We start from the raw sequence: 22,366 nt of genomic DNA on the forward strand, positions 1-22,366 counted from the left end.
CGGAGGCCCGCCCGCTGCTGGGGCCCGGCTGCCGGCGCCCCCGGGCCGGGAGGACAGGGGAGGGGCCCCCGGTCACAAAATGGCGAAGGGAGGCGGCGAGGTCGGCCCATTGTGCCGGAGCGGGCCTCGGGGCGGAGACTGGGAGGGGGCGCCTCCATCGGCCGCGGTCGGTCCTGGGGCTGCGCCTCTGGGCCCCGCGGCTCGCCCTGGCCCCCGTCGCGACCCCCTTCCTGCAGGCCTCACAATTGAGTGTGGGATCCTGAAGCCCTGGAACAAAATGGCGAAACCTAATATGGCCGTTCCGGAGTGATTGACGCCCAAATAACATCTCTCTCTCTCTCTGTCTGTCTCTCTGTCTTTCTTTCTGTGTCTTTTGTGTTTTTTTATTTTTCCTCCTCCCTCCCCGCTTTTTCAGACCGAGTGTGTCAGCAGCCAGGACTTTCTCTCTGGGTCCCCTTCCAAAACGCAGCCACCGCCGTCACCAATCTCTACAAAGGTAAAGATAACCTTGCTGCATTGCCGGCTAAGAGGAAGGGCAGCCTGCGTCAGGGTTTGAGCCTTGCGCCGCGAGGGTATTAGACACCCTTTCCCGGATTCAGACTGCCGGAGTCTTTGCTGCTGAGTCCAGCCACCAAGTGCCCCGGGTACTTTGTTGGTTGAGAACTCCCGGGGTGGTCTAGCTAGATCCTGCATCTCGGTCGGGGCGTTTGACCCCTCCCACCCCCCCGACCTCCCCCCAGGCACGTTTGACACTGGGGGCAATTTTGAATGTCATCCCTAAGAGGGGGCTGCTGAATATTCTACTTTGCACAAGACAGGCTTCCCCGCCCCAAATGCCAGTAGTGCGGAGGTTGAGAAGCCCTGAGCTGGGAGACGAGTGAGGCGTGTTTCTTCTCACTGGAGAGGGCATCCAGGGAAGAAGGGAGTTTATGGTGCCACAGACAGAGGTGGACACCTCCCGGAAGAGTCTTGAGTTAGGCAGTTTAGACCAAGGTATTTTCGTAGCATTTAAGTGCGTTGAAAACTAGCTGATTGGAATAAACTGTGCACATTAACATACTGCTTTTCTCTAGCAACTTCAGATATTTGCCTTCAAAACTACGGCATATCTGATTGTATAGTGTTGGCAGGAAATGTGTGATCAGAGTTTGCGTTGGTAGATTTTGTGTTTTATGGTAGTGTCTTCCTGGAGCTAATTCTCTCCCCTCCCCTTGACATAAAGATATGTCAGTAAATGTTCTTGTTCATTATGCTCTCTCAGTAACCATGGCTTTAGATTTTGTGTCTAAATGATTTTGAAGATTTGGAAATTTGGATTTGATATTTCTTTGGGGCAAGGTTTCTATGGAGAAAGGATTTGAATTTGACTGTTAATCTTAGTAAAAATGTAATTAAATGCTTTCAAACTTGGAGAAGCTGCACATAACAGTAATGGACTTTGTGCATTTCAAAATGATCAAAACAGGTTAAAACACAGGCTGTGGAGCGACTTCTCAGATTCTTTTGCATAAGAATGTGCACATTCTTATGTTTTGTAAATGATGGTAGCATTCTATAGGAGAAATAATTCCTTATTGTGAGATGTCTTGGTGGAATTTGCAGTTTTTTGGGATAGTAGTTTGAAAACATAAAGTGAAACTGGTGAATAAAATGTTGATTTTAGGGAAGGAGGAACTCATAGTCTACACCTGCGAGAATGGGGAAACACAGATGGTGCCCCAGTGGTCAACTTTGATTTTATGTAGCTGAGTTTCTTAAATTTGGACTCTGGAGTAAATTACGGTAACATCCATCAGTGCTTGAAGGTCTTCAGCATTGTCTGGATTGGCTCTTGGTTTCATCCAGAGAATTTTGAATAATACTTAAAACTTATTTTGGGTTGCCTGGGTGGCTCAGTCAGATAAGCATCTGCCCTTGGCTCAGGTCATGATCCCAGTCCCACGGCGGGCTCCTTGCTCAGTGGGGAGCCCCCTTTTCCTCCTGCCTGCTGCTTCCCCTGCTTGTGCTCTCTCTCTCTGACAAATTAAATATTAAAAAAAAAAAACAAACTTGTTTTAAAAACTCATTTCTTGGAGTATAATTTGGATACTGTATAATACCTTTTTAAGAATCATAGCTTGAATTTGAGAAACATTCTGTGAAGACATAGAGCATCTACCTCCAGCTCAAGCCCCTGGTACCACTGATGTAATTGCCATATATATGGTTTCCTGTTTCCATAAGGTCATGAATACGTACAGCCTTATGGCACAGTTTTTTGGGCCTGGCTTCATCCACTTCCCATGTTTCTGAGATTGATCCAAAGAGTTCATGCTGCAGGTGTTAATAAGCAGCTCAGTGTCAATTTTGGCCCTCTCCCCCACCCCAACCTTTTTTTTTTTTCCTTTCCTGAGTAGCATTCTGTTGCCTGTGGGCTGCTACAGTCTAACCGTTTGTTTGTTGCAATTGATTTTTGCTTGAAGGGGGGGATGGCACCATTTTTGGTGGCTTTTGTATGCCTCTTTGCCGAGGCCATACAAAAATAGGAACATTTTTTAGATTTTCTGTTTAATTTTTGGTTCTGTTTTATACTGTTACAATGTATGTTTTCAGGACTAAGCTGACAGTTTTGTGTAGTGTTTCACATAAGAAGATGGGTTCAGAAGCTGAACTCTGAAATAATCCCAAATTGGATCGCTTGATTTGAAATTGCTTTTTATAATTTATTAGTTTTCTTTGTTCAGAAGATTTAATGAGAGAGACATTTTTTAAAAAAATGAAAATCACATGTTCTTGTTATTGCAAATGTGTTAGATTGTTAGAACTGGTTTTATTCTATATTCTGTTTTTGTAAAAGTAAATGCATCCTTTTTTACCTGGTAGGAAAGGTAAGTTGTGGTTTGTGGAATTTGGTAGTGTAGCAACGTACTCAGATTATTTGATTGAAGGAGAGGAGATAATGCTCTGCAGATACACTCAACGTTCCTCTTTTTCAGGGTGAAGTCTTTGGAGAACAGGACTACAGCTGTAGGAATAATTAGATACCTTAAATAGAACCAGTACAGTAAGCAAGGTAGTGTCACCAGTGCCTGCAGCCTTAAGTAGTGGTAAATCTAAGTCATTGTTCATAGGTCTGATTAAATATTTACATGTAATTTACAAGGGGTGAGATTTGGAGGGCTCTCTCTAAGTGGGCAGTGCTTCTGTGTTTTGTCTGATTAAATGCTTATCTGGCAAGCTAAAAACGGCTCATTTTGGAGACTGGGGAGAGGTTCTTGATAACTCCTAAAAGGAACACATGGGAAGTTCAGAATGGAGGTAAAAGCCTAGCTGATGGCCCCTTTTGATTGCTCATGGGCTTTTGAAAAGTCGAACACTCAGTTATTTGGTTTGGCTGGAAGGATTTAGAGGAGAGTGAGTTGTCCCTTACTGTGGACAGAATTCAGCAAAATGGAGTGTGTGGTTCCTTCTACTCCCTGTTGTAGGGCCAGACTTTGATATTCTCTTTTGGAAAGGGGAGGAGAAAATCTTGGTTGCTGGTTCTTGTTTCTACCTTGATTTGGTAAATCTAAAGGAGGGGGATGTTTGTTTAGGTTTCAGTTATGTTCTTTTCCTGGCCTAGTACATTTTTTGATATCTGCAACTGAAGAGGGGAGTGAAAAGTTACTGAGGTTGTTTTAATTTAGCCTGGGTTCATGCTTACCTGGGAAATAATTGGCCACACCTAGTGGTTTGCTTTTTAAAGCCCCCTCCTTGCATTTTCCTGGGTGCCAATTGTTATCTCTGTCTCCTGACTGCTTATTAGGAAATTATTCTCCTTGTTTGATGCTAACTTCCTTCTCTTTGGGGTTCCTTGCTCAGAAGAGAGGTTGGACTGGTGGTTGTCCTTTGGGACAAGGCTATCTTAGGAGCCCCAGTGGTCAGCCTGAGGTGGGTGCTGGTACCTTAGCTCTTCAGCAGTGTCCTTGACCCAGTGCTTGATCACACCCCACAGGGTCCCTTCTCAGCACTTAACTAGTGGTTCTTTTTCTTAGGTGTTTTTTTTTTTTTTTTAAAGATTTTATTTATTTATTTGAGAGAGAGAGAGCACATGAGAGGGGGGAGGGCCAGAGGGAGAAGCAGACTCCCCGCTGAGCAGGGAGCCCGATGCGGGACTCGATCCCGCGACTCCAGGATCACGACCTGAGCCGAAGGCAGTCGCTTAACCAACTGAGCCACCCAGGCGCCCAGGTTTTTAATGTTCTTTTCTTCTTTGACTTTTGTTTTATGCTAAGTTCCATTTCTTTCCCTCCACTTTTAATTAATTGCTTATTCTTTAAAAAGTATTTTTAATTAAAAATTTTTTTTTTTTTAAAGTAAGCTCTACATCCATCGTGGGGGTTTGAAGTCATGACCCTGAGATCAAGAGTCACATGCCTTACCAACTGAGCCAGCCAGGCACCCCTGCCTCCACTTTTAAAAACTGCATTTGAGACCTTTGTTGCATGCTGAGTACTGTCACATATGTTGAGAGCTTTCTCTTGATATTGTTTGTGTGAAAGATGTTCCTGGTTCTCTCCCTGAGCAGCATGTGCCAGGGAACGTCTGTACTCTAGCAGTGCTTGAAGAAGGCCAGCATTGTTAGAATGGCACCTACTGCTAGATGGTCTGAATTCTGGTTTTGGCCTGTCATTACTTAGCTGTGTGGTCCTGGAGGCAGATGATGGAGCTAGATACTGCACCATGGTGCTCTTTCATTTTCTCAACTGGAACTGGGGATAAGTTACCCCTACTTTAGAGGACAAGATCTGAGTTTAATGCTGGTGTATGGTGAGTATTCCAAGTGCTGACCTCGTTGGTGTTTAAGTTCTCTTTTCCAGGTGTTTCTGGCTATGGGCAGTCCTTAAGATGGAAGAAATTCTAGGTTATTCTTTGTCTTTGCATTTCTTCTTGTGTTGAAATAAGCTTTGTAGTGTGGCGCTTTCCTCCTTCATCTCTCCCTAAGAGGGCTAAATGAAAATAGAATTGACAGGTGATAAAAGTGCTATGATGCCCTTTAAGTCCTTATTTTTGAGATCTCTCTTTTTTTTTTTTTTAAAGATTTTATTTATTTATTTGACAGAGACAGACACAGTGAGAGAGGGAACACAAGCAGGGGGAGTGGGAGAGGAAGAAGCAGGCTTACCGCTGAGCAGGGAGCCTGATGTGGGGCTCGATCCCAGGACCCTGGGATCATGACCTGAGCCGAAGGCAGACGCTTAACGACTGAGCCACCCACGCGCCGCTTTGAGATCTCTTGATACCAAATCCCTTTATAATATGCTGTCTCACTTCAGTGTGGCCATCTTAGACTGTACGTAAAGTGAAACTGAGCAGGATGTGCTGAGAATTGATGGGCCTGGTGGTGAGTGACTGACATATAAACAAATGGTCAGAGAAAGCATGTTCCACCTTGAGACAAATAGTAGAATTTCATCTCCTTAAAATTTGACTTTCTGGAGCTGGTTTGTGACTCTCCATTTTGCAAAAAACCATTACTGACCTTTGAGAGTTTGTTCAAAACACCAAAGTATGGATTACAATTAGAAACCCTAAGTCTTAAGTTTTATTCTTTAACTTTTTTTTTTTTTTAAATTATTTATTTATTTATTAGAGAGAGAGAGAGAGAAACAGCATGAGAGGGGATAGGGTCAGAGGGAGAAGCAGGCTCTCCGCTGAGCCGGGAGCCCGATGTGGGACTCGATCCCAGGACTCTGGGATCATGACCTGAGCTGAAGGCAGTCGCTTAACCAACTGAGCCACCCAGGCGCCCTATTCTTTAACTTTTGCTATAAGGAGCAGTGACCTCAGTCATTCCTAACACCATTTGTAGATTCTGTTTGTAAATTTTTGTGAAAGACATTTTCTTCTGTATAACTTTTTGGGAAGGGATGTTTTGATTGCAGGTAAGCAGAAATTACAAGTCAGGCTTCAGTGGTGTGGACATGGATTGGCTCCTATCTGACTTGAAGGTTGAGGGTAGGATTGACTTCATTCAGTGGCTCAAACTGTCCTGCTCTGTAGTCTCTTGGCCAGAATTGGGTCACATGCTTACTCAGAACCAGTATCATAGACACTGTTTGGGGCTATGCAGATTAAATTAGGACTAAACCACACATTCCACCCTTTGAGTGAATGTGGAGGAAGCTCACCCCAGAGCTATCCAAACAGAAACTTGGGGGTACCTTTAGGAGAGGGAGGATGAGGATTGGATGCCAGGCAAATGGGGTTGCTACAGTTCTTCCCTGGCTCCTGTCCTTTCTGTGTGTGCTAGGTGAAAATTAAGTAATTACCTGAGTAGCTAGAAGTTGGTGCCTATTTTTGGATAATACATTGTTGGGGAATGCATGAGTCGTTTTCTCAGAACAGTTAGAAAATGGATTTTATTTTGCCTACAATTCAGATCTTTGTTCCTTTTTTAATTTTTTTTTAAGATTTTATTTATTTATTTGACAGAGAGGCAGTGAGAGAGGGAACACAAGCAGGGGGAGTGGGAGAGGGAGAAGCAGGCTTCCTGCTGAGCAGGGAGCCTGATGCGGGCCTGGATCCCAGGACCCTGGGACCATGACCTGAGCCGAAGGCAGATGCTTAACGACTGAGCCACCCAGGTGCCCCTCAGATCTTTGTTTCTAATGAAACATTTTTAATACTTTTTTTCCCCTGTGGCAGACTCGGTGACTAATGTGGATTGAATTTCTAAGTTCAACTATTTTGTAGTCATTAGTATTCTTTGGAAATGTTGCTTTGATCTAGCAATGTGCTCTTACAGTTTATAGGTTCTTTAAGGAGGATGGGGGGGATGGTTTCTCTTTTGCTGGGGAGGAACTACATTGTAGAAGGAATCTCACTTACCTAACTTTAGGTAAGGCCCTGTGAGCCTCTCAGTTCCAGTTCCTAGTTTAAGAAGTTGGATGTCTGCTCTGGCCAACTCACATAAAGTTTGTGAGTATCGAAAAGCTATAAATAGTTTTTTGATCTTTGTCTTGATCTTGTCTGCGTATCATGTAAGAAAGCTCTGCATTTGGTCTCCATCTCAAATCAGGTGATTGTGTGCCTGTTGTGCCTTGACAGTGGTGAGAGGATTAGACTTCTAAAAATCTGGAATTTCATTTCAGCTGCTTATATAAAAACAAGTTTTTTAAAAACGTAAGAAACATGGGACGTCTACTGTGACTTGTCTGCATCAGTTTGTTTCTTGAACAGGGAAATGAATGTGTTGTGCTTAAAGGTTAGATTGACATTTTGATGCCCTTGGGGTTTGCCTAACCTTCTAGCTTATGGCCCTATTCCACAATGGCTTTGGCTTCAGTAAAATAGTTTGGACATACGACTGTCCCCGCAGTTTTTGTGCTCTGCGTTTCTAGAATTTGGATGTCTGTCTGTCAAGGTTCGGATGTATTTACAGCAGTCTTTGGCAGAGAGCCTTCAGAAAGCCATCTTTGTGTGTGTTTATTGTGCTGCTGTACAGTAAGTCAGCCTATGGTCACATTAAAATCTAGCCTATTCATGCCTAGGATTCTCCAATACGTATTCACATCTCTCCTGTTCAGTTCAGGGTATGATAGGAGGGTTTTCAACCAAGTAACTGTTTAAAGTCCTAAACATAAGGACTGTACTTGAAATGCTTTTGTGTCAACATGAGATTTTCTGTTTAGGGAAATAACTGAAATTGGATTAATCTGGGTGGTAAGGTAATTGGATTTGGCTTTCAGGATGTGCTGTGAATGGTATAAAACCAAATTATGCCCAGGTGGTGCAAAAGCAGGTACCCAAAGACCTTAAATGTCGTATCTGCTTTCCTCTTCCTGTACCTTCTAATCTGTAAAAGTCAGTGTTTGGAATGCCTGATAAATTTAGTTTGTTCTTGGTTGGTTCTGATGTTGAGACTTGCTCAGAATTTCTTTTTTTTTTTTTTAAAGATTTTATTTATTTGACAGAGAGTTAGTGAGAGCGGGAACACAAGCGGGGAGAGTGGGAAAGGGAGAAACAGGCTTCCTGCAGAGCAGGGAGCCCGACGCTGGGCTCGATCCCAGGACTCTGGGATCATGACCTGAGCCGAAGGCAGACGCTTAACAACTGAGCCACCCAGGTGCCCCGAGACTTGCTCAGAATTTCTGAGGTGAAAAGATTTGGTCAGTTACGTAAAAAAAAAAAAATTTTTTTTTAGTTGGGTAAATTTTAAAAGAGCATCACAACTCACTTAGATAACTGTCTTTGATCTAAACCAGGGAATATTGCATTTTCCAACTTCGTTCAAATCTGTGATTGAAGCATCAGGCCCTCCCTTGGGGTGTCTCGCTGGCTCCAGTCAGTAGAGCATGTGACTCTTGATTTCAGGGTTGTGAGTTCAAGCCTCGGGGCGTGGAGCCTACTTAAAAAAGCCTCAGGCCCTTGCAGATCTGATTTTTGGGACTTGTGTCCTCAAACCACAACGTAGCCAGCTTTTTTCCCTGGATTGTCAGTTTTTTTAAATAACCACCTCAGGTGGCCCCCTCCCTTTTTGGCTTTTGAGTTTTGTATCCAGTTGAGGGAGAAGGTTCTGCTGTCTACTGTGGCTGTCTACTGTGTACATTTACATGCCTGCTTCATCCTGCTTTGGACTTGTTTCTTGTAGTCCTTCTGTGCTTCCAGCATTTCCTCTACTTCCAGTTCTGGGCCTACTTCCATTTGGGTCTTGAAAAAATAGATTTTCCTGGGTCATTCTGTTTGGAACCCACTTCTCCACTTACGAGCTTGAGTATAACAGTTCTTTTAGTTAGGGCAGGTTTGTAGAAACCTGGTTGCTTTGAGGTTCACATTTTGTATTTCTCCTTTCTGTGGTGCTATGGGATGGGCTTAGGTTTTGCTCAAAGCTTTGATTTCTCTTAGAATGCTTCCAGCTCTTTCAGAATCACTCTTCTAGATAACAGCTTTGCCAAGGTCATCTTGAGTTTATCTACTCCTAAGGCTGGCTTTATCTAAGTCTTTAAGAGATTGGAAAGTGCTATATTATCCTCTTAAATGTTATTTATCTTTTTCTTAAAAAGATTTATTTAGAGCACAAGTTGGGGGCGGGGAGAGGGAGAAGCAGACTCCCTGTTGAGCAGGGACCCTGAGATCATGACCTGAGCTGAAGGCAGAAGATGGCTTCAACAACTGAGCCACACAGGCATCCCAATGTTATTTACCTTTAAAATGGAGTTCATGCTTGCTTTGTTTATGATGAAATGAGAAATCAGAAGCCATTGGTTCACATTGTAACTTGGCCGTTATTTTAGTAACGAGACAGAGAAATACTTCATTCCAAAGGTGCTTTTTATATCTTTAGAATAAGAATAATCCACTTCTCGGGCGCCTGGGTGGCTCAGTTGGTTAAGCAACTGCCTTCGGCTCAGGTCATGATCCTGGAGTCCCGGGATCGAGTCCCGCGTCGGGCTCCCTGCTCGGCAGGGAGTCTGCTTCTCCCTCTGACCCTCCTCCCTCTCATGCTCTCTGTCTCTCATTCTCTCTCTCTCAAATAAATAAATAAATAATAAAATCTTAAGAAAAAAAAGAATAATCCACTTCTCAAAGTTGTGATGAAGTTGGCTTTTTTTTTTTTTTTTTAAAGATTTTATTTATTTATTTGACAGAGACAGCGAGAGAGGGAACACAAGCAGGGGGAGTGGGAGAGGGAGAAGCAGGCTTCCTGCCGAGCAGGGAGCCCATGTGGGCTCAATCCCAGGACCCTGGGACCATGACCTGAGCTGAAGGCAGACACTTAACGACTGAGCCACCCAGGCGCCCGTATACTATTTTTAAGAGTGCTCCCATAGACAACTTCTTCCATTTTTTTGTTTGGAAAAGTTTTTAGCAATAAGGACTGATCATGTAAGGAATAGGCCTTGTGCTAAAGTTCTGCTTGTGCTGCCCTCTTGCTGTCTTGCTTAATAATGCAAATTAATGCAGCTTGGGATCCTCTGTACTGGATTATTGTTTCTTTCTGGAGCACAACTCTATTACTGGTTTTCCTTTCAAAGTCTTCTGAGTTATGTGTTTTAGATAAGGAATTAAAAAATTATGGCCCACGGGGCACCTGGGTGGCTCAGTCGTTAAGCGTCTGCCTTCGGCTCCGGTCATGGTCCCAGGGTCCTGGAATCGAGCCCCGCATCGGGCTCCCTGCTCCACAGGAAGCCTGCTTCTCCCTCTCCCACTCCCTCTGCTTGTGTTCCCTCTCTCGCTGTGTCTCTCTCTGTCAAATAAGTAAAATCTTTAAAAAAAAAAATCATGGCCCAGAAAAGTAATAGAGGAATGATTCTTTGTGCTACAGAAGAATTCTTGCTCTTACAAAAGACCCAGGGATAAATGGAACTGTTGTCTTTTTAATGTCATTAAAGGTATACTTGTGAGTTTCTGTGAGCCTAGCAGTTCAACTAAAAATAAAGGGCAGTGACTTAAATTTTCTAGTAGGTCAGGGATCATTTATTGAAAACGTGTGTTCTGTATATACAGGGGTAGTATTTATATGCAGGGAGACTGGAAGGCCAGTCTGAGATTTTTAAGGCAAGGTCTTTCGGGAATGTTTTGAGTTATGGGAAACTGTTGGGAACTGGAAGCACAGAGAAAGTATATGTAGGGAAATGAATGTTTCCACTGTGCTGTTTGGTTTTGGTGTTGAGTAGTCAATCAATTAATTCTTCCTCTTGATTTCTAAAATGTTTGCTGCTGCCTTCAGTGTGTTCAGTATAGGAGTGCATCCCCAAAATGACATGGTAAATGCAGGTGGCCTGAGTGATCTGTAATATTTAGTCATCTGTTGAAGGATGCTCCTACTTAGAATTCATTGTGAGAATTCTCGTTTCTGAAGGAGAGTAGAGCTTAGTGGTAAGAACCACAGACTCTGGAGCAAAATTTTAGCTCTTGTATATATTCTGTGACCTTGCTAGAGTTACTAAGTGCTCAGTAGCTGTTTCCTCTTTGCAATAGGGGGATCCCTAGTACCACTTTCAAGGTTTCTTTTTTGTTTGAGCAATCTCTACACCAGTGGCGGGCTCGAACTCATGACCCCAAAATCAACAGCCCCATGCTCTGTCACTGAGCCAGCCAGGTGCCCCTCAAGGTCTTCTTGCTACCTTTTTTCTCAGGTGAAGTGGAGTATAATAATAATACATATTGAATAATTTACCCATCATTGGTATTATTAAACAGCCTAGCTTAATTAGATTAAGCTTATTAGCAAGATTTTTAAGGGAATAGCATTTTAAAAATGGTAACTTGGCTAATAAAAAGTAGTCCTTTCTATTTAAAATTACTATTTTTGGGGGGCGCCTGGCTGGCTCAGTCAGAAGAGCATGCACCCTTTGATCCTCAGGGTTGTAAGTTCGAATCCCACAATAGGGGTAGAGATTACTTAAATAAACCTAAAATAAAAATTTTATTTTTTTTTTAAAGAACAAGGCAGAAGCTCTAGGACTATGTGATGTGTTAACCCTGAATTTAGACCATTGAGATTAAATGCCATGTGTAACCTTCAAATGTAGATGAAATACAGTTTAGTTTAATGGATTACCCTATACTTCATGATACTCATTTTGGTTAACTTGTAAAATGGTTTTCTTTTAGAAGAGAATGCAGCCTGGCTCTACTGATCATCATGTATCTTTTTTCTTGTTCTTTTTTCCTAACAGAAAGCGTGGATACTCATCAACGAAGTTTTGATATTGGAATTCAGATTGGCTATCAGCGACGCAATAAGGATGTGTTGGCTTGGGTTAAAAAACGCAGAAGAACTATTCGTAGAGAAGATTTGATCAGCTTCCTGTGTGGGAAAGTTCCTCCACCACGAAACTCTAGAGCTCCCCCAAGACTGACTGTAGTGTCCCCTAACCGAGCTACTTCAACGGAAACTAGCTCATCTGTAGAGACTGATTTGCAACCCTTCCGGGAAGCCATAGCTCTGCATGGTAAAGCCGTTTAAACATATTTCTTTGGAAAAATGGTTAAGAGTGTGCCTGTGGACCCATTTTCACATTTAGGTTAGGTCCAGATATATTGTCTGTGTTTTGTCTATTATAGTAACTACGTGCTCTAGAAATGTTTAAGTAGAATGTAAGCTAAGAACTTAACGTGGGCAATTTTTGAATGTTAGCTAGCCCATCCTAAAAAATGTTTTTAGAAAGTTAGTTTGAGCTATCAGTGTCACAAATAACAGAATCTTATGCAACGTTGAATTAGACCTTACTGCTTTACACTTACTATTGTACATGTTTTCTTACTGTTCTGAGTCAAAGAGGAAGTTCTTGTGTCTTAAGAATTCTGTTACATTTCTCACTGCCCGGAGAGCCTGGTCAGTGGCAGGCAAATGAGGCAGGTAATTGTTGGGCTGTTATTGTGGGACCTCCCTTTGACACTCTGAGTTACTGAGCGTGCCTGTAAAGGGGGTGAGAGTTGATGACCCAAGTGGGAATGGGCAGATGTAAGAATAAGTGACTTTGCTTACGTCTGTTGTCCCTTAGGTCCTTGCTTTGATAGGACTGTCAGGACAGTCTGTCACCAACTCCCCAGGCTAGACCTGCCAGACCTCAGGGCTTTATTAAGTATTACTGAAGAAGCCTGGGGTGTGTAGTCAACAAGTCTGTTGTTGTTTGTCCCTCTCTAATACAGATTTACAAGTAGAGCTGGAAGAGGTGTTTACATGACATTTAATACTGCTGTAAAAATAAAAGAACAACAAAGTAATGAGACTTAGTTGGAACTGAACAGGAAACATGCATGATGCAGGTGATATAAAAGGAGAGAAGTAATTAGTGAGTTAGGTCAGGAGGCCTGTTGAAAGTGAACATTTCTGGGCCATAGTATAGGTCATCTAAAACTAAGTAACCTGGTATTAAAAAGGGTGGGATAGAAATGCAGAGGGCTTCTATATCCTTGAAGCTTTAAGGCTTGTACAGATTCTTGTTCTCTTTGGCAGACCTTGATTCTTTACCTAAAACCCTAATCAGAGCATGGGGTTGAAAAAAGTGTTTTTTCCTCTTGATAGTTTATGATAAGTTAAAAACACAGACATTTATTGCAAGAAAGTCCCTGATGTGTGGATGCAGTACTTAGGACTGCTGGCTGTTTCTAATGTAGGGGAATAGTCATGCCATCAGAACTTCTCAAACTCAGGCAAAAACTTTGTTCTTACTCATTTACAGATTTCACCTCTTTTACCATTAAGTTTGGAACAAATGACTGGAAGTGTGTGTAGTGACAGGTGACCAGCCTGTCCACAACGGTAGGGCTGGATGTGGTTGTCTCTAAGCATTCTGATTTTCTTTATTGTTAGGTGCATTTATGATTCATTCCATACCTCTCTCGTTAAAGTTTTTTTTCTGTATCATACTATATTTTAGAAGATAGTTTTAAGACACACAAATGCCACTCCTATTATAAAATCTTAGTACAGTTGTATACCTTGTAAAAAGTGCCAGGTCTCCCCCCCCCCCCCTTTTTTTTGACTGTTAAGCTTGTGATTTGTTATTTTCCTGAATTTTTGGAGTTTTAGTAACAATGTAGTTTCAAGAAGAGACTTTATAATCTTGACTTATATTTAAATTGTGAGGTTCAAGAAAGTTTAAAGCTGTGTAGAAAAATAATCTTTCCCTTTAGTAGACTTCAAGTAGCACCAGTCCAGGATATACTGGAGACTCTGTGTACTCTTAACTCTAAGGTTCCTACACTGAATTCCCGTAGTTAAAACACTGTTGTGGTCAAGTAATACGGCCCCTTGGAAGAGTATACAGAAACAAATTACACTGAGTTTTGTGCTTAGTGGTTTTAGAAAACATCAGTGTATTGAGAATGCTAGTCTGGTTTGAGTGTTTAAAGTGATTTGAATGATTTCTAGTGATAGGGCATTGTTGACTAAATTATAAAGCAGATTAATGACCAGCTTTGTAACCAGGTGTCCTCGTGATCTGAGTTCCTGGATAATCTGTAAATTGAAGTGAAAACTGCCCAGATGATCTTCTAAAATGTATTTGGAGGCATCTTCAGTAGGGTACATTCTTGTCAGAATTTAGTTTTGCATATAATTGCTTAGCCAGATTTGTGAAATGTAGTTGAAGTCAAATTGAAGTTCTTAAGGATCTGTATTGGAAGGAGAGTCTAAATTCATGAGGTTTTGGACTACAAGGTTGGGGGGGCAGGATATAGGAAAAGAGTTGCGTATTGAAGTATACTTACTAAGTTTTTAAAGAGCAAACATGAGTGTAGAAGGTCACATCATTCTATCCCTTTTTATGAGAGGACAATTTTCCCCCATAGTTTTTCTTAATCAGCTCCTAAATACTCTCCGGTACCAAACACACCTATATACATCTAAAATAAGCATTTTATTTGAAGAAAAATGGCAAAGATGTAAGATACTTGTAGAACATTTATTTCCTTAGACACTGAGGGTGTGATAATGAGTAAGATCTTCTGATTAGTACCGTGTCAACCTCGGACTTAACAAAATTTCAGTCATACATACATCAGTTAATGGTTATCCAGTAGTTTCAGTCAAATCTGTTGGGTTATTGAGGCTTAAAGAATATCATCCAGTGCTTTATTTGGCACTGGTCTGCAATATAGGTTGCTTTTTTTCATGTGTACCATGGGATCTAGTCGTTTGGATATTAAACTTCCCAAGAAGTCAGAGAAATACATAAGTGTGTGCTAAACTGATTTTTGTCCTTGCCTTGTTAATCCTTGTCTTAAAATAAGAACATCAAAAAGTTACCAAGTGCTGAATTAGTACCTGCCACCTTGTTTTTAATGTAACAGAAGATTTCAGATGGACCTAAAGTCCTCTGGACCGTTTTGTGGTTCTCAGTCTCCCTTTCTCATTCTACCTCTCAGGCATCTTCTCTCATTTGGAGCTTTTCTTTTCTTCGGTTGTTTTTTTTTTTTCCCCTTCATAGGCTCTTTCAGCCTCGATCTTTCCTCAGGCTCTTTCACTGACTTAGATTACACTCTCCAGGTCTCAAGCTCTAACCGCTTCCTGCAAGGCCCTGTACTTGTAGGCCCGTGTTCCTGACGGCCTGGTGCATGTGCTCCGTTGTCCTCTGGTGGATGTCCATACCACAACATCCCTGCATCTGTCTCACGTAGATGTCTGCAGTCCTTCTAGCCCCGTTAGCAAATACCCATCTTTTCCTCATTGAGCCATTCAGATGGATATATGTGTCTGTGCTATCTCTGGGAGTGTATAAATGAAGAGTGAGTGCTTCCTTTTCTGTTGAGGCCAGCACATACTTGGACAGTTTTATTTTAATGGCATAAACGTGGTATGTGTAAGATATTCTAGGGGCAGAAAGGGACACTTTACTACGCAGCCTGGCCGTGCGTTAAGAGAAGGCTTTTTGGAGGAGATGAGGACTGGGCTCCTGGAATAGTCTTCCTGCTTTTGCGTCCTGGCCCTGGAATGACCCAGTCGCCAGCCCATTCCCACTGGAGTAGTCTTTTCTCATCTTGTCACTTCACTGAAAAATAACCTTTGTTTACAGCTGATAGGTTGCAGTCAGAACTCAGCATGGCATTGCAAGGCCTTTCTAATTGGGTCTTGACCTTGGGTCAGATACCTTAGTCATACTGTCTCATCTGTGGAACACCTCCATGCTCTTTTCCCAGATCTTTCCCTCTGCCTGCTCATACTTAAAGATGGATCAAGCGCCTCTTCCAAAATGAAGCTTTCTTGCAGATCTCCCTTCTGAAGCCTTCCTTGAGCTGTTAGTCTGTTCTCCCCTTGTGGCTGTCCCTCCCAATAGATTGGGGCTACCTGAGGGCAGGGCCTTGTCTTAAAGCTTCTGGCTTTAACAGAACTTGGCAAAGAACCTGGTATAGATGTGTTCTGAGTTGATCAGAGTTCAGAGGTCTGTTACGTGTATGGATACAACACAGTGGGGCCAGAGAACCTTTAGGAAGAGTTGAGGATCACAGATCTCAGGATGACTGCAGTGAGGGTAGAAGGAATGGTGTGTACCTTAGGAGAGCTACAAAGGAAACTCCTTAAATTAGAACAACTGAGACTTTGAACGGGGCTTGATGATGGTGCACCATTATAGCTACGTTAGTGTTTACTTTGTGCCAACATTCTGCTAAGGAGGTTCTCATTTAATCCTGCACTTGCCTTGAGTGATTGCCATTTTGTTGATGAAGAGGGGGGCTTATTTGGCTTCGATGGAACAGATTAGTAAGTGGTAGAATAGATACTCCAGATCTGCCTGTCTCCCAAGTGCATGCTCTTAACCACTGTGCCTCCATATTTGTACATTTGTGGTCCCTCCCCCATGGGCCTGGGGGTTGGGTGGGAAAGAAGATTTTTCTTCTCTAAAGACATCAGACAATACATGCATTTTCTATCTGTCTTGGGTTTCTCGCCATAAGTGAATCTTGTTAAGTAGGCTTGAAGTGAATGGTTCGTGACTTGCTGTATTTCTGGTTCACTTTAGTAGAAAGAATAGTTAGGCTTTTTTGTTAGGTAGGCTACATTCTCAGTATGACCTTGGGCAAGGTGGTTAACTTTTCCAAGGCAATCTCCTCCTTTGTGGAAGGCGATATACTTTGTAAGATGTTAGATTGAGAAACTAAGCAAAGTACCTACCTACCCTTTCACAACACTGTTTTTTACCTTGAGAGAAGGGGGACTTCTGATTAGTTCTAAGTCCTATGAGTGCCCTCTTTGCCTCTGGGTGGCATTTCACTGCAAAAGTAGACCTGGAGCTCGGGTAGCCTCTGAAGATACTTTTTTTCCCCTCCCTTTTCAGTAAGGATGGCCTTTTAAATTGCGTGTATCGCTACAGAGGGGAAGGGTAATGTAAAACTTACTGTTAATTACTTAGGTTACTTGCTAGGATCTGGAGCTTTTTTTTTTTTCATTTTTCATGTTGATATAATGAAGTTGGTGCTGTTCTCTTTCTACTGGATGGACAGATTCTCAGTTGCCTTGCCCAAGCTAGTGTTGTGTCTGGAAAGCCTTAGATTGAAATCTGGTCTCCTTGTTCTGAGTTTTGTTCATTATTGGGGCGGGGGTTAGGTGAAAAGGGTCCAGAGTAGGAATGGGGCGTGTGTTAATGGAAGGGAAGTGAGAGACCAGGCTGAGAGAAGCAGTTGGATGCCAAGGCAGACTTCACTCTTTGATACCTTACTCAAAACCGCCTCACTCACATCATCTCATAGATGGTCTTTGTAGGTTCCTGGCTGCGGTTCAGACTGTTCCTATACAGATCAGAAACTCTTGGTTTTAGTTCCAAAAGTCATTTTGATGACATTCTTGACTGAGGTACTAGGAACCAACCTTACTGGGCCTGGGTTGTCCCTTCTGTAAAATTCCATCCGTTCACACTCACAGGCCCCTAGCACGCAGGGTGTGGTGTCATAATAGGCGCTGGTGGGAATTGCTGTCATGGGCCCTTGACTTTAGGATCTCACCTTGCCCAGTTTTAAGTTCCTTTCCTGTTTAAATTCACTAGTGTAAGTACTGTGAAAGGGGCTTAGGCAGGCTAGCCTTTAATGTGACCCTGGAGAATTTCAAACAAAGGAAAGAAAGTTTGTTGTTTTAAAGAAAGCACTTAGTGAGTTAATACAGCAGCTCCTAAGTATTGAAGTCTGCCATCTGAACCCTTTTTAGTTTGAAACCCTCCCTTTTGGTGGATGTGGTGTTACTAGTTCTCATTTCTGCAGTTCAAATCCTTTTTTGGAAGTGGTGGTGATTTAAAAATAAAGTATATATTGTCATTTTGTAGCCTTTTCTAGTGCCCAGCATTTACTGAACACTAAACACTAAGCACTGTTTATTAGAGGCTAGTGGTAGGGGCCTGTGATAAAAGATGAGTTACATAATATCCTTGAGTTTCTAGCCTGGTAGAATTGTGTTAGAGCATTTGAAGTATATGAACACAGGCAGTCAGATTGAGAGACAGTACCATTGCCCTAGGAGCGTTAATAAACTCCCATTTCTGGCTCCTCCTTTTTTGCCTAACAAGGTCTTCTCTGGGCTAACGTACATGGTTATCCTTAGTCTTTTAAATAAATCATTAAATTGCTTGAAAGATTCTTGGATCTGGAGGAACTGGGTGTAGGGCTTTTTCAGAAAATCATAAAAGGTCAGATAGGAATTTTTACCTAGGAAAAATGTAAGGCAGTTCCTAATTTGTCAATACTCAATGTATAAAACTAATCCCTTCTTCTCCTACTGTTTATGGAAACCTGTGGATTCCAGGCAGCTTGAACCAATAGGGTTTTTGTTCCCTGAGCACAGGTTTTTATAGCTTTTGCTAATTTATCAGAAAACATTCTTTGGACCTGTGTTGTGCACTAGAGCAGTACAGAAGAAAAGTTAAGGAATTTTGGTGAGAACAAGGCCTCTTGATAGAATTTGCTAGATACCTGAGATCCAATACATTTAAGAAGAAATTTAAGTATTTGTGTTTGGTTCTGTTTCTTCCCCTTTCCTTATCACTCTTGTCCCCTTCCATCCATAGAGCTAAATAATTTAGAAACAAATATTTGATAGCTAACAAGTATAGTATACATGAAACTCCTTGTAACTTTCCGTTGCAGAGGACTAACTGGAACTGACCAATGGGGGATTTTGATCCATCCGTCACAGTCCTTCCTTCTCTTGCCTGTCTGTACTTCTAGTACAGCATGTGGAACACAGTAGTAGGGACTTAATAAATGCGTGTTGAATGTTGCAGTCTGCATCTTCATGAAATAAAGAACTGTTGATAGTTACTTAACAGTAAAATATTTTAAAAACTTACTTGGAAATTAAGATGTAAGACATTAATGCACCAAAGCAATCTCATCACTTAATTGCTTGAAATTGATTATTTCACAGAATCTTCTTTAATTAAAATTCCTCTGCAGGCTGGAATTTCTAAATTATGGCCTTTGTTCAAGCCAGCTTTTGAGAACAAGAACAATGAAGGCAATTAACATTTTTGATGAAAAGTTGGCATTTTCTGTATATTAAGATTAGATACTAGCTGCTGAAGTTTCTGGAGTAGGACTTAACTAAAGCTACCAACATCATTGATACGAAATTGTTTTGAACTTGCAGTAAAATTTTGCTGGACGTTTTTTCATTGATGTGAAAAGGAGTCCATGTAGCCATGCCTCAGTCAGTTTACTCACCTAGTACTGGTAGTTATGAAGCACTTTAACATTTGAGTTTAATTTTTCTGCTAGTTTTCTGATTTATAAATACCAGTTTCTCTTGGAAAGTTTGAAAATTTCCGAAAAGTAAAAAATTCAGTATCTTGTTATCCCACTATATAGAGATAACTACAGTTAAATGTTTGGTGCATTTTCTTTCAGTCTTTTTTTCAATGTATAAATATTAAAACTATTTCATAGTTGAGATCATACTGCATATATGGTACTGTATCTTGCTTTTTTCATTTTAACGTCGTGAGCATTTTTTCCCATGGCATTAAAACTGTCTTTGAAAAATTTGAAAGCATTGGGCTGTCAGCATAACTTGAAAATGTTTTCTTGGTGTGACACATGTATCTTTGTAATTGGTTTGATTTAGTGTGCTTTACTTCAATAAAAATTCAGTATTACAATTTACATATTGGGGTGGGGAGTGGTATCTACTTCAAATTACTAAAATCTTAGTAGAATTCCTTTTTCCATAATTTGAACTCCTTCCCTGGTGCATTTAAAACACGACATTTTACACACAAGTGCTTGCTTGCTTAAAACCTCAGAACACCACTCTGCAAAGGGAGCACTACCCACTTGAATAGCGCAATTCATTTGAAATGCAAGAATGCCAGTGTCCTGGGGTTCCAGTCAGGAAGTTCTCACTTTGTTCAAGTGGTGGGGATTTCAAATCCCCCCTTTCATACTGGAGATGGGAGAACTGGTGGAGCATATCTGCCCAGGGTCCTGAGCCTGTGCTGAGTGGATCGACCGTAATGACAGCCCGTGTATTCTCCTCCAGGGCTGGCCCTCTGCCCTTGCAGGCTGCAGGGGGTTGGGGAGTGAGTAGACAGTGTAGATGCAGCCCCCAGGCCATGGGCTGCTGGACAGAGGAAGGGAGGTGGGCCGGTTCTGCACTTGATCTTTCCGTGCCTGTGACCTGACTCCATGCTGGGAAACTGGAATGACGTGGAATTAATTCTGGAAACAGGATTTTCTTACTATCTCAAGCATGAATTTGGTATGAAAATAATAGTTATGTGCTGTTTTTAACAACTGACCATGTAACATAGATTCCTATAACCTGGACTGTGACTTTGTTTTAGCTCCAGTGGGAGCTTTCTTTTCAAAGTATGATGAAATCATCCTAATCTTTTTTTTTTTTCCTACTCCTGCACTAATCATTTAAAATGGATGCAGAAACTAAAACTGATTGAGTTTATCTTGTATTAAGCAATGGAGACTTTTCTGTCTAATCATACTACTTGTTCTGCTTTTGTCAATTGATATTCCCATAGCCCTTTTGAAAAAGTGTGTTTTGGTAGAAATTAAGTTGTATGCCCTTGGGCCGTACAACTTAGTTTTTAGTTCTGAAGCATGTCTAGACTCTCTGTACTTGTATAGGCCTGATCATGTGGCTTAGCTAAGGTTTCCTGAAGCATCTTCCAGTAGCTGTCATTGGTTTATAAAATAAAATTTGGGCTGTTTAAAATAATATATTTTTTGGTTGTTCATCTTAATTTTTTTTTTTTTTTTGACACTTTTGAAAAGTCTTTTTGGGGAAGATTTTAGATCGTTAAACTTTGAGAAGAATTTTCACTGCTGAGAGTAGATAGGAAGCAGGTAATGTGGCACATTGTGACTTGACTTTAGCTTCCAAACTAAGCCCCGAGTCATACACCCAACAGAAAAAAGATGGTGATTTTCCAGCAGTTACTGGGGAATTTTCAAATTGACCAAATTGATAATTTAATATCTCTTCTTTTTCATGGAGAATAGCAGTGGAAGCAATAGAAGTGTTTGCTTGATGTGCCTGTTCACTTCTGGTGGAGTATTCTGTGAGCCTTGGGTATTTGTCCCTTAGGTGTTAAAACACGTTGCCATGTTAACAAGAGGGATTCTGGGGCGGGGGGTGGGGGTTGTTGAGTTCTCTTGGTGGTTTCAAATGATAAAGGGATCCTCAGTTTAATTATTGAAGTAGCCCAGTTTCGTGCTGAAGGCCCACATTTTGCAGTGTAATCTCCTTAGGACTTCCTGCATTATGAAACAGCTATGAAAAGGTTATTGTCTTAAGTTCTTGGACACCTTTTAGTAGTTGGTTATGGACTGCTAGGTTAGAAAAAAGAAAGCACAGCTCTCCCCTCAAACTGGTGGAGAGCTGGAAAAAAATGCCAGCAATTTGGGAATAATTGAGTTTTTTAAAACTCGATGGCAAGGATTTAAGAGACGAAAACCACCTGGGTTTGTTTCCTGGTGTTGGAGAAGTGAATGAACGTCAGCAGCTTTGGATTTCAGTGGGTTTCAAAATGGGCAGGGCTTTGACGCACCCTCCTGTTTTCAGAATTTGGTGAATGCGGTGTGCCAGGCACCGAGGGCATTAGGTAGAGATGAAACAACCCTGTCAATAGGAAGAGACAAAAGATCCTACTGCACGGTGTAAGATGAGCCCAGGACGTTTCTTTCCCTTCTTTTCCTGTATGTTTAATAAACCCATGTGGGCTGAGGAGGAAGCATGGTTCATTTTTGGTGTTAAACTGGAGATGTCCAGCAGGCAGTTAGAAATACGGATGGGTCCTTGAGCTCAGGAGAAATGCCTGCTCCTGTGGAAAACGATGCCTGTAGGTAAGCTCAGGGGTCAAGGACACCACCCTGGGTAACACCAACCTGTCAGAGGCAGAAGAGAAGCCCACAGAGGCCACTGATGGAACTGTCAGGCTGGAGAACAGGAAGGAGCGGAGAGTTTCAAGCAGGAGGGAAGAGGAGCCAGCAAGAGACTAAAAAAGGAGAGAGGTAGGAGAACCAGGAAAGAAGCCTGAGTGGGCAGGAGCTGCTGAGGAACTAGGGGCCTCAGTCGGCAGGAGCAAATATTGGAAGGCACAGGCCCGACCCTCGGAAAGAGATCCTCAGAAGGAACCGCAGGTCCTTTGCTTTGGCAGCGCACATCCACGCTCTCCCTGTAGGAGTGCAGACGGCAAGAAGGGAGAGAAGCTAACTGTTGAGTGAGGCCTGAGGCAGGCCAGACCCTAGACCCTGTCGCCACTTACTGCTGAAATGTTGACCTTAAGGGGCAGGGTCAAAGTGAAGGGGAGATCTTAGATCGTGCTTGTGTTTGAGCCCCAGCTTTTGCTCACTGGCTGTGTGACCTTGGGTCGCTTGCTTAACCTCTTAACCTCGGTTTCTCATCCGCAAAACTGGTAATACAGATGGCAGAGGATTATTTTGAGGATGAAATTTAAAA

The 22,366-nt window shown here is 42.1% G+C and overlaps 1 protein-coding gene across 2 annotated transcripts in view; it reads left to right on the forward strand.

The window, feature by feature from the left end:
- The window catches only part of C5H16orf72 (chromosome 5 C16orf72 homolog), a 28,875-nt gene that overhangs the window by 1,085 nt on the left and 5,424 nt on the right, over nucleotides 1–22,366 (forward strand). For both annotated transcript variants that reach the window (XM_021698368.1, XM_044915608.1), the window contains exons 2-3: nucleotides 416–496; nucleotides 11,643–11,918. In XM_021698368.1, coding sequence (XP_021554043.1) covers nucleotides 416–496; nucleotides 11,643–11,918 — 357 coding nt within the window. The remainder of the gene's footprint in view (nucleotides 1–415; nucleotides 497–11,642; nucleotides 11,919–22,366) is intronic.

This window comes from Neomonachus schauinslandi, chromosome 5 (assembly GCF_002201575.2).
Source record: "Neomonachus schauinslandi chromosome 5, ASM220157v2, whole genome shotgun sequence".
NCBI classification, from domain to species: domain Eukaryota; kingdom Metazoa; phylum Chordata; class Mammalia; order Carnivora; family Phocidae; genus Neomonachus; species Neomonachus schauinslandi.